Below are 13,141 nucleotides of genomic sequence, written 5' to 3' on the forward strand. Positions count from 1 at the left end.
CAGGAAGACCTTAATAAGCAAATCTTTTTCAAGATATGCAGTTAGCTGTGTGTCCAAGAGTGTGGAGAGTATTCATTTTTAAGGTTTATGAAATCTTAGGGGCGCTTGGTTGCTCACTGAGTGTCGGACTCTTGATTTTGGCTCAGGTCGTAATCGCAGGGTCGTGAGATTGAGCACCATGTGGAGCACGCTTTAGATTCCCTCTCTCCCCCTCTCCCTCCTCTTCTGTCCCTCACCCCTGCTTACATGCGTGTTCTCGCTTTCTCTTAAATAAAATATATAAGATTTATGAAATCTAGAGGCTTTAGGACTGGAAGAAGCTCAGATATGAGTAGGTAGTACTGTCTACTCTAAATACAGTTACCATAATCACATTACCATAACAGGTAATGGATGGTCAACAGGACCCTTAAGCAAGACCATCCAGCTGCCAGGTAGTATTCCCCAGGGCTCTGTAATAATTCCCCATTTACTGCTGCCTCAAGCCCAGACACTGCCTGGCTTACAAAGCCATCCACATTCTGTCTTCACACTGGTCATTACTTGTCACCAGCTCAGGCTTCTCTCATGTTCATTCTCTTTACTGTGCCCCACCACCCACCCACTCCTAATTTCCTCTTATCTTATGCTCCCAGCCATGCCATCCCCACTGGAATGTTTTCTCCTCTTCTCTCCCTTTCATTGGAGCCTCCTATACTCTCTGTGAAGCAGCATAATGTAGTAGAAAAGTACATGGGCTTTGGAATCAGTCCGAAATTTGAATTCTAGATCTGCCATTTATTAGCTGGATATGGAGGAAAGTGCTTAAACTTTGTGTCCCAATTTCTTCATCCATTAAATAAGGATAATAACTCCTAAAAAGTTGTGTGTGGTGATGTATATAAACACCTTTACAAGGTTAGATGTGATGTAATATGTCGGTGAGACGGGGGTGGATGACTAGGTGTGAACCCTCTTTTATATTCTATGTGGGTGTTCTCAGCTCATCTCACTGTGAGCCTGAGGACTTTGGTCTCCTCCAGCTCAACAGTTTATCCTGTTCGTGGTTCTTCTATCATGCAGACCACATTTCTGTTTATTATCTAGAATGGGTTTTTTTTTTATTCTGAAAGCAAAATAAGACAATACACCTCCCTTCAGAGAACTTGACTTCGAATCTTCACATTTTTATACTTTGTATTGAGCACTTAAGGAGGGCTTAATTTAAGATACTTCCGTGCTTTTTTCAGGAGCTGGGGGGAGTCCATAACAAAAGTTTGAGTTTAGATATGCATGTCTTAGTCCTCCTGGACTCTTGGATATTTCAGTTTTTAAAAACAGATTGAGTGGGTCTGATATATAGAAGACAAAAAGAATGAAGGAGCCACCCATCAGAAAAACCAAGATTCCATATATGGGAAGGGTAAAAAAAAAAAGAATTTAAAATTAATACTTTTCTGTCCCTTCTCCTGTCCTGCCCTTGAACATTTTCTCCCTATGCTGGAAATCACTCTTCTTAAAGTAATACTGGCTGTTGCCACTTGTGTTCCGAGGATATATCCTCCTTCACTAAAATTTGAAGAATTAATTTACAATTAAAATTCTCCAAAATTGGCTTCATTTATGGGTCTCCAGTCTCATTAAGTTTTTCAGAGGGAAAATATTCTCCATTTTCTGAAGACTGTGGTAAGAGGATGGAAAGAGAAGACAATCTTGACTCCTCATCCTGAGTCTATATGCCATAACAGGGTGACCCTAGTGGACACCCTCGTCCTGGTTAGCCTGTTGTGTCACCCTTTGGCACACTTGTCTTTGGATCAGAGTGACCACACCTGCTCCTATACCAGCATGGCTGCATGGCTTTTCCTTTCAGAGATGGGATCAGATCTCTAACTGTTTTCTTCTTAGGGGTTTCTAGCAGTCGCTCAAGGCAGCAGTAAGTTAGAGGAATATCTAGAACACACTATCCAATACAGTAGCCACCAGACAAGTGTGGTGTCTAAACTTCAAATTTAAGTAAATTGTAATAAAATTCAGTTCTTGAGTTACAGTGGCCACATTTCAAGTGCTCAGTAGCCACAATGGCTAGTGGCTTTTTTTTTTTTTTTTTAAATCACAGAAAGTTCAGTTAGACATCACTGATCTAGAGATCAGATTTTCCATAGGGACAACTTCGAACTGCTGTTTTTATTGTTGACTCCTGTGTATCCCTGTTTATTTAGTTCATTGGTTTCATCTTTCAAAGAAAAATTCTTTTAAGAAACTTACCTCTACAGCCTTTTAACTTAAGGGAGCTAAGCATCTTTTTTGGCTGCAAATAATAAAATAGTCTTTGAAATCGGCACGAGTAATTAGGCATTCACTATGTTCACAAAATAAAGAGTTCTTACAATAAGTGGTTGGTACCACTGCTCAGCGATGTTCTCAAGGACCCAGGCTTTCTGTCTTCCTGTTGTGACCTCCTCATGTGTTGGTATGTCTTCTTCAAGATTGCTGGGAAGGTTATCATCTAATGGAATCTAAAAGCTAGAAGAGAGAAGTGACTCTCTTTGAGCATCTCACTTTTTTTGAGGGGCACAGTTTTTCCCAAAAGCTCCCAGCAGACCTGTGTTGAATCCCAGTTTGCCAAAACTGAGTCATCTGTCCATGCTGCAAGAGAGAGCTCGAAAAACAAATACTTGGCATTTTTAACCTCTATACTGGTAGGCTGGCCCTGCTGATAAAGAATGTAAGCACTATGAAGACTGAAGCTTTTGTCTGTTTTGTTTGCTAGTATGTCCCCAGTGCCTGGGATGGTGCCAGGTGTTCAGTAAACATCCATTAGAGGAATTAATAAATAAGAGAATGTTGCCATAGTTGTCCATAGTGTGCCATACGAAAGAACCTTGCATAATGAAGACACATTATGCTCCCATCTTCTATCTTTTCTCTTATAGTAGCTTGAACTAGGCTCTCCTGGTTGATTGGCTTTCTGAGTGAACTCTTAGGATACCAAGGGCTCCTTACAACCTTCAGTAAGGCAGTATCAGACTTTGGGTAATTCAGAGACTGGGTAACACCCTCACCTCCCCAACCTCTCTACTGTTAATACACCCTTTTTTTTTTTTTAATCTGAATACAAAATACAGGCCAGGTTTGGATTTGGTGTTTAACCTCTTTATATACCAATTTAAGTGACACAGAGCATGCGCTATTCAGTTATTAAAATGAGTGGCCCCAGACCATTTATGATGTGATGTGATGCCCTGCGTGTGTTACTCCCCTTGGACTTGGTTTATGGGCGAGGCCTGTTGGGATGTGGACATCAAACTCTGTTCCTAGTTTTCCCAGTTAGGCTCACTTCTCAGAGCATCTGGCAGCTGGGTTAATGACCTATTTCTCATTTTAATCTGGTGGCTCATCTAAGGTCCTCTCAGCTGGGCCAACCAACCTGATACTACCATTCACCCCATTCCTGGTTTCCTGGGGTACTCTGGGTTTCATCCAGAAGCCCTGATGACCAAAGCCATTGTGCAAAAGGCTGAACTGGAATTTCAGATTCCAAGCCCAGTGTTTGTGATGAACATTAGACATGCTAAGATTGGACAGATAGCTGTGTGGCAGGAGACTAAAGAAAAGGGTCTTTTCATTACTAATAAGTTATCATCCACATAGTATATCATAGAATGGATGTTTTAAGAATTTCCAGCATTTCTCTTTGGATTTGTTTCATCCGTCAACAGTCATTGGACTTAAGGTCATTTTGTCTTGCCATTTTCTGGTGTCTTATTGTGCTCCCAAATGTGGCAGATGGAAATAGTTTATTGTTGAAAAAGACCCTCATGAGTTAGATTTCGAATATGTCCCGTGTATTTCCAATAGAAAATTTCCACTGAAACATTCAACCAGTATTCTTCTCTTTATACTTAATTCTCTGCACCCCTCTAATGCTATGGCCATATTTATTAAGATGTATTTACAGGCCTTGTTGTAGTAACTATTACTTTAAAGAATTTGTGGGTTTGATCTAAGGTAATCATGGATTTTTAAATATTTCTTATAGGTCCTTGCTTAGTGACTTGTATAGAAGAGTACTTAAAAATATTCATTTAATTAATTGGCTAGAAACATTAGGTACCTTTTATTTTGATAAGTTGCTTTTTTCCCCCCTCTTGGCTTATGTGGTAGTAGAGTTTTTTGTTGAGTTTTATCACCTTTCCAGTCAATGATCCTTCTATTTCTATCACATTAGACCTAGATAAATATTTTAGGTATGTAACCTTGGCCACATTATGTGATTGTTTCATGTCTTAGTTTTATTGTTGATAAAATGAGAGCCATAACAATACCTACCTCTTAAGATGGTCAAGAGTAAATGAGTTAATACATGTAAAAACACTTAGCACCACCACCATTTATTTTGGAACTGCACTTGGTCAGTTGCAACTGTTGGTTGGCTATGATTACAGAAGTTGGGCAAAATCAGTGAAAGCATTTTGTGAGAATTAATGAGCTCTATAGAATTTACAGTAAAGCATGTTGTGTACATTATATGAAAATTGTGTGCTGCACACCTTTTAGTAAAATTTGTAATAAATTTATGTACAGATATATACACACATATTATTTTTGTCTTAAACATTTACCATCAGGTAACACTGCTGCTACTTTTGCTCCTCAAACTTATGGATGGTTCTCTAGCATATGGATAATGTCTGGATGTAGCTTGTAGCAGATGCTGTTGGTATCCTACCCAGATCTCCTTTACTGGGCCAGTGCATCCATCTCCCAGCTGCTTCGAGTATTGGCTGCTAATGACTCACACCTGTACCCTTCTCCAGAGGCCTGCCCTTGGCTGACAATAATTGCCTCAACCAAATATGTCTGGGAGAGTATGAGATCACACCCCTACCCCCTCCTGTTCCCTAAGGGTGGCTCATAGCCAATGACTGTACTGGGGTATAGCAGCCCAGCCTCCTTGTCTTTGGACTGGACAACTTCTGTGGTTGAGTCCATGCTCTAGAGCTCCTCATTGGATCAAGCTGAGGGTAGATTTTTGAAACCAGATCTTTGCCAAGCCCCTTCCCCAATTCTAGCTTGCTTCTTTCACTCCAGGTTTCTCCTGACAGCACTGTCTATAATCAGGTGTTCAAGAAATGCAGTCTCAGACTCTGTGCCTGGGGAACCTGGCTTAAAGTGTTGCTGATTTCAGTGGCTCTGTTTTCTTAGTTAGACCATCACTTATGTAACTAACTACCTATATTCAATCTGTGGCTTAAGTTGTTTTGTTTTGACTGTTTTCTTGGTTGAAAGTTGCCTGATCTGCATTAACCCTGTTCACATCCCATGTTTTTACATATTTAAGGTTGTTCTACATTAAATATCTTTGATGCTCTTATATAGCTGGGTATTTCAGTATAGGATTATGATGGATACCCTGGATTTTAAAATCTGAAATTTAAGTTTTAAATCCTGAATCAATTATACCTCCCTCTTGGGGTGGCTGTAAGAATTCTATGAGCTGTTCTTTTGAAAACACCTAGCACCGTGCCTGGAATGTAGGAAGTGCTTAATAAATGGTAGCTGTTTGGTAACTATTATTTTTTAAGAGGAGTGCCCAGCCTGGTTGAGATGCCTCATCTCTTGTGCTCATGACGCCTAATGAGTACCTCTCTACAGAGCTTTATTACTTTATTAATTTTTTTTCTATTTCTCACAGAAAAATAGGGGCTTCTTAGTGCCCTCCAGTGGTGTGTTGGCCCTTAGGGGAAGAAAAGACCTGATGATAGCTTTCATTGATTTCGATGGTGAAAATATTCCCACCCTATCCAGTTTGAAGCTACCAGTATGGCATCATTGAATACAGAGTTGGGAAGAGATGCACATATTTGGCTCTTGTCAGTTAGTGCACACCAACTCCAGTCCTTTATTCCTAACACTTAGTGCAGTATATCCAATATAGGAGCTAAATATTCAATGAAGGGCTAACATGTAGTTACTAACTGGTTAAGACTTGCTCATATACACTAAATTAATGAAATACCTTTATCTAATTTTTGTTGTATAACCAATAGTCCCATGCCCCAAACACACACACACACACACACACACACACACACACACACACCATGGACTGCCCATGCTATTGATGAATAGAATGGAAATAAATGAAACACTTATCCTGATGTAGTAGGGAATGCCCATGCCCTCCCTGGACAGGTTGTCTACTCAGATGCAAATCTCAGTTTTGAGATTTACTAGACACATGAATGGGGATTAGTCACTTCACCTCTCTTGGCCCCAGGTTCCTCAGACAGTTGGACTGGATAGTCTTTACAGGTCTTTCTAGTCTGAAAATCCATAAAACCTAATTAGTGTATAATTTCATTTCCTCCTTCCCTCATTTTCCTCTTTCCTGTACTGAACCTTGAGTTATACATAATGCTGGATGTTGAAAATACAAAGAGGAATAAGACGTGGCCTTGGATGCTGAGAATCTCCATGTCTTTTTATGAACACTCCCATCATATCAAGACCATGAGTATGCCCATTGCCAAGTGGGTTTATGCAAATGTATCAAGTATTTAATTCATCACAGATTTCAGCACTTTGATACATAAAAATATTGTGCTAGTAGTTTTCACTTCCTAGATGAAATTAAATAAGGCTGTCATGTCTTATTGTCATGATCAGCAAGTAGTTCTTTTAGAAACTGTCCTCAGGATCATGTTCATTGTCTGGGATAAAGCTTCAGTGAACAGCTAGCTGGGTTACACTACTCTCTGAGTTAGGCTCAAGCTCTGATTATAAAGAGTGGAGTTTTTATTTAGGACTAGTAAGCAAAATCTGAAAAAAATGTTGACTTTCAATCAAAACAACTATCCTAGTTCTTTCTCACATATTTTGATAAGAAAGGTATAAAGAATGACTGATAAACTTGGGTGTTCTCTTTCAAGGCCACATCCACCTGTTGGCTCTCATGCCTTGGTCCTCATCAACCATGCTCTCTGCCCTTAATTTTTAAAAGCTACATTGGTTTCCAGTAGGAATTAGTGTTGGGAACACCAACAGGACTGTTGAGTATTTTTCAGTTGCCAAAAGCTATTTTTAAAAAGAATTTGTTTTGTTTTTGACAGGGGCTGATAATATCCGGAAATATTGGAGCCGCTACTACCAAGGATCTCAAGGGGTAATATTTGTATTAGACAGTGCCTCTTCAGAAGATGATTTAGAAACTGCTAGGAATGAACTGCACTCAGCTCTCCAGCACCCACAGTTATGCACTTTACCCTTTTTAATATTGGCCAATCATCAAGACAAGCCAGCTGCTCGATCAGTCCAAGAGGTATGTCTCATGAATGTGACAAGCCCTTGTCTTGTGTGCTGTGGTTTTGCTGCCACGTTGGAATCTGAAAACTTGTCTGTAATTAGGAATATGCTGGTTGTGGTGTTTTCCAACACGAAACCCTAGTTTTCTGAGAAAGGAGAAAGACTATATCAATCTATAGAAATTATTGTTTATATACCTTTCTCCACTTGGAAAGCATCATTGTTTTGTTTTTTTTTTTTAACTTTAGCAAAAGTTAAAGGACTTATCTGAATATTTTTCTCATCTGCTTTAAAAGGCTGCAGGCTTGGTGATTTAGCATTTCTTACCCCGCTAGCTTACTTAGTTCATTCTCCTTTTCTCCAGCTTTTCAAGGAATGTCTCATGCGTGTCACCATGCATCACTTGCCCTCAGATGTCATGTTCTTGTCCCTCTGAAATGCTCACTGTTGACTAGAAGCAATGAGTCCTATTCTGTAACCAGCCAGGCTGAAAATTGATGTCTTATCTTGCAAGTTCCATGCCACCAAATACACTTTAATATGGACCCGTTCTTTATCTTCTGCATTGAATTTCATTTCTTAGTGCATATCTCTCCTATAAAAGCATGAGTCTAGTTCTGAACCGAAAAAAAATCAGTGTCTCACCCAGAAGAGCTTCTGATTCATGGATACGGAAGGAATAAGATATGGGAATAATTTTTAAATTTTGAATTGTAGTGAATTTTAACCAAAGTACAGTGAAATAAAGACTTTTTATGTATTCCTTTACACCTGTAACTTTCAAGGTAGGTTTCTCTCCCCTTCTTCAGAAAATTGTGTGCTTCCTTTAGTGACTTCAGGATATTATAATTAGTAGGAATAACAATGCCCTGTAGTCTGAAACACTGGATGAGGAGTCAAACACCTAAGACATTCTAACTCCAGACTGGTTTCACACTTAATGTGGGACCCAGGCAAAGAGCTTTGTTCCTTTGCTTGTCTTCCATCGGTAAAATGGGAATGATGCAGGCTTTTTTTTTTTTTTTTTGAGTGGGATGGTTTTAGATAATTTACTTTGAAGTTTAAAGTACTAAGCAGTAGAAGAGATACTATATCGAGACAGTTTTCATTTAAGTCTTAGGAAAATAGTAAAGAAGGCAAGGTTTTCTTACTAAGTAGAACTCGTGCCCATTTTTTTGTTGCTTCGTTTATCATTAAGTAGTCAGCATGCACCTTTTTCCTTTTTAGATTTTGTGAAATATAAATACTAGTAAGTAATAAAGATAGAAACAAAGCAGTATTCAGAGTCATTAATGTGCAGATCTTCAGCATTGAACTTGTCGCACCTTCCTGATCTGTTCTTAAGACTTGGGTGGGGTAAATCTTTTACTTTCTCAGCATCAGTTTTCCTGCTTGTAGAGTAGATATAATAGTATCTAATCGTAGACAGTTAGGAGTATTATAAAATATAAGATACTTGCTGAAGATGCATTGTTCTGAGATTCATTGTGGGAAATATATGTATGCAGTACAGAATACAAATAGACGATATAATGTTTTGTACATAAATAATATGTAATACATCTATAATAAAACATACGAAATACACAAGTGACGTTATAACATCAAATCACTTTATTCAAGTTATGTGCAATAGCTGAATTTTTTTTCTTTTAATTTTAAGAAACTGTTTTCCTTAGACATCATAAAATTGAAACTAATGTTTTCTTGAAACCGGATAGATAACTCAGGGTAATCCTCCATAGAAATTGAAGACTGTCACATTGAAGAAAGGAAGCTTTGAACAATTAATTGCTTCGGAATATGCCTTGTGTGTTTTCGCCAGTATCTTTCCTAAGAAACGGGCAAATATCTTTTTATGATTCATCTTTTAGTGAGACAGAGGCTGTAAATGTAGAATAAACAGAATGATTTGAAAATTATTCAAAATTTGTATATCCTGGATCATGTATGACTGACTTTCCTTTCTATTTATATCAATTTTAAATGACTTTTCCTCAAAACTTTTGCTTGTAATGGAATTTGCAAATACCATTTTGAGGACTGTTTAAGGTATTGTCCCTGTGGTTATATAAACATATACTATACAGGTGGACGTTAACATTTTAGATTTTAATTAAAGACGTAGACAAATTCTGTTATAGATCTTGAAGCTTGTCGAAACATAATGAAGTGCCCATACGTTGGATTTGGCAGAAAAAGAGAAGGAAGCTTTCTATTTTTCTCGTGGCTTAAATGACAAAGAGGTTTCTCAGAATAGTGTGTTACAATGCCTTGTTGAAATACTCCTAGGAATGTTTTAGGGATCAATATCTTATTAATAAGTTAGCATAAAAGTAGAATTACAAAAACTGAATTTTAGACTTTTAATAAGCAATCATCTCAAAATGGTTGGAAGTAGGTTTGCGTAGAAGAGGGATAGAAGATTAAAAAGTGAGCAAACTTACATGTCATTTGAAATATGTTCAGAAGTGGCCATCTGTATACTACCCCTCCTTACCTTATTGTGAAGGTATTACATGCCCCTATGCTCTGTTGCTTATAAACATTTTTATTCGTTTGTACCTGTTAATTCATGTGCACTTCATGTAATCTCCAAATGCTAAAAGGATGGGTTTTTACTTTGCAAAATAGCTGTGAGTTTGAGGCAAAATTCTATTCTTTCAGAATTCAAGGAAAATGCATTCAGTTTACCAAAAGCACTGAACAGTTCTTTGATGCAGCTAAGAAAAGACCACGAGTCATAAAGGCTCATTGATTCTTCCCCTCCTCCCATTGAAATTATTACATTTTGTGCTCAATGCATTATGCAAAAAAAAAAAAACTGTAATTATTTACCCTGTCACTGGAGTAAAACTTTAAAAATTCATTTATCATCTAATGAGGATAACAGAATGTTGTTGCATTTAGAAGCTGGTGAGATCCAAAGGAGAAAGAGGAATTATCCTGGGGATTCCAACCAGAGAATGAAAATCTCTGGAGGTTCTATACATTTAGTCCCCTCCTCTGCTATGAGTGTTGCAATGTTTGTGTAGAGAATGGAGTTAAGAAAGGAAGACAATGGTTAAAATTACTTTCTAACCCACAGAGGGCAACATGCCCAATTATTTTGTTACCCTTTTAGAACGCAAGTAGAGTCTTGTACATTGCATAGTTCGCCTTCTGTAATAAACCTGGTAATGACCTGTGTTTAACTCAACAGCCTTTTAAGATTTTACATCTTGAGAATTGATAGTAGAAACATGTTTTTTAATAAATAATCTTTTTTTTTTAATAGCAAAACACTGGGAAAAAGAACACCCTTTATGTACTGTCTGAAAGCCAAGCAGTTTTTGCAACAGATGTTGTATTCACTTTGGGGAGGTGTAGTTACCACAGTTTTCCAGAATTTATTCGTATCAACTACTTTTCTCTATAGAAAATATAATATAAAAATCTATAATTGAGTCAAGTGGCCCACTTGATTCATTAGGGAAAATTCTAGTCCAATTTGAATAATAAGGCTTTAAAACAAGAATCATCTTAAGGGTAAATAGGTTGGCTTTTTATTTGTATTGAATGGTAATTGTATCTAATTTGTTTTACAACTCCCATAGGAGAGCATACTTCAGTTCTGAAGTTATTTAATAGATTAGGAGGATTTTATGAGAAGTTAAGTTGATATAGTAACCAATAAATGTAATCCTGTTTTCCCTCTACACGGTTGCCGATTAGGACTCTTTTACTTCCTAGCTTTTTAAAATCTTATTTTTGTTTTATTGGGCACTACTGTGTCTTATAAAATGACACATTTTGTCAACCTGAAAGAAATAGTTTAACCTTTCAGCAGCCTAATCTGAATTGATATTTGTCCATATCCTTAATTCAAAAATGTTTACCTTTTTTTAGAAATAGCACCTCAAAAATACTGAATCAACTCTGTCAAGTATTTTGCATCGAAGCAAATACTAAGAAATGTGAAAACTGTGAAATAAAGATTCTTGAAGTGACATTGTAAGGTCAAATGACTTTAATGGTTCCATGGTTCATTAATTGTAGCACAAGAATATCCAGCTTTTAAATTAGGATGTCAACATTAAGGTTAAAATTTGTGATCAGGCATTTCTCAGTTTTCTTCCAACTGTCACTTAGTTTGTTATTGTGATGCACATTGAATGTGGGGTTCTATTAGGAAAGAATAAAATACAAGTGTGAGTAGAGTATTCCCAAGTATTTCTATAATGATACATTACCTTTTTAGCCCATGTTTTGCCTCGATTATAAATATTCGTACTTTTGAAAAATACTTTTCAATATTGAGTGTGTCACGAATACTTTGTCTACATCTCACTTTTTAGTCTATAGACCTCTTGTGGAAGAGAGTGCTGGTGTGTGTTTCACGTTATTGAACCGTTGCATTTAATTATAGTTCTTCTTTATAGATCATTATTTCTAAATTGTATACATTTTCCCCTTCCTAAAAGGGTCAGAGAGTTTTGAAGGATTGAAATGTTTGGGAACTGTTGATCTGCAAATAGTAAGCCTCTAATTTAAAATTTTTATTCTATACTCGTTAACTATGGAGTGGTGTTTTTGTTTTGGTATCTCTATGAAGTGGTGAATATCATCTCTGGTTTTAACGTGACTAATCTTTTATTAGAAAATACAAAGCAGTGTTTAAATCATGTAACATACTTAGTTTATTATTACTCTCTGTATATGGACAGAAATGTGTGTGTGTTTGTACCATAATGATTGTAAAGTGTCATACACTTTAAATCTTAGGGGCTTCCAAGTGTCCTGACCTGCGTCTTGGCAGCATTTTAGAATACTGATTTGATTTCACTTAGAGCAGCGGACATGTGTATTGTGTAAGCAGTCTGAAGATTCCCTTATGGGACGTATACTTACTTTAAAATGATATGAGATACAAATTATTTTTTGTTCATTCCTTACAGATGTACTGTACTCTGTTACAGTTTAATCTTGGGGAAACAATGGGAGGGTTTAGAGGAATGACTCCGTGATCTCCTGAAAATGTTTACTAACGTTTACTAACGTGCAAGAGAAGCTGAAATCACCACCATTGCGATAGTTACATTTATAATAATGACTCTTCTATATTTTGAAGAGCAACTTTTAGCTGAATGCCGAAAGAGTCAGGATATGTTCTTGTACATTCATGTACTTCATGTACATGAAAAAACTAATTTTTATATTTGATTTCATCAATTCTAAATCTAGCCAGTTTGATCTTAGCATTCAAGGGAACTCGTATACCTGTATTTCTTGCACCTACCAAGCAGTATTATGAGAATGTGCCCTGCCCCCTGAAAGCTAATAAATTCCCATTAACAAGTGATATATACGAAAGGTCCATTGTATCAAGAAAATTACTTAGGAGGGATAATAGTGTAAGAAAGACATTTAAAAATATAACAAGAATTCATTACGTTCTCTTATAAAACCCCTATTTCTTTACACTTTCTTCCTTGAGTCTGTCAAATGCATATCTTTGTTTAATGTAAAGCTGGCAAATTTTGGAACCTCTTCCAATTCTTACTCTTACTTTGCACATCCAGATGTTTCCGGGTATAATTCTCCCACCTCTGCGGTACTTTGCAGTTTCCTGATTGTTGACACCCCCAGACCTCCCCTTTTCTCCCTGTTCTTCAACACAGACCATTAAGAACCAATTTCCTATCTATTTTTTCATGATACCCATATTAAAAACCAGTACTATGTTCTGATTCCTTCTAGAAGCAAGTGAAACAGCACCGATCTTATATATCAATGTGCCTGAGTATTGAATTCCCTTCTCTTGTCTCACTCACATTGAGCTACTGCTCACTATATCTGTTGCTCTAGGAAGACC

At 37.1% G+C, this 13,141-nt stretch overlaps 1 protein-coding gene across 2 annotated transcripts in view; it reads left to right on the top strand.

The window, feature by feature from the left end:
- ARL15 (ADP ribosylation factor like GTPase 15) overlaps positions 1 to 13,141 on the top strand; it is a 407,817-nt gene that overhangs the window by 194,350 nt on the left and 200,326 nt on the right. For both annotated transcript variants that reach the window (XM_043598609.1, XM_043598617.1), the window contains exon 4: positions 7,095 to 7,303. In XM_043598609.1, coding sequence (XP_043454544.1) covers positions 7,095 to 7,303 — 209 coding nt within the window. The remainder of the gene's footprint in view (positions 1 to 7,094; positions 7,304 to 13,141) is intronic.

This window comes from Prionailurus bengalensis, chromosome A1, assembly GCF_016509475.1.
Source record: "Prionailurus bengalensis isolate Pbe53 chromosome A1, Fcat_Pben_1.1_paternal_pri, whole genome shotgun sequence".
NCBI lineage: Eukaryota > Metazoa > Chordata > Mammalia > Carnivora > Felidae > Prionailurus > Prionailurus bengalensis.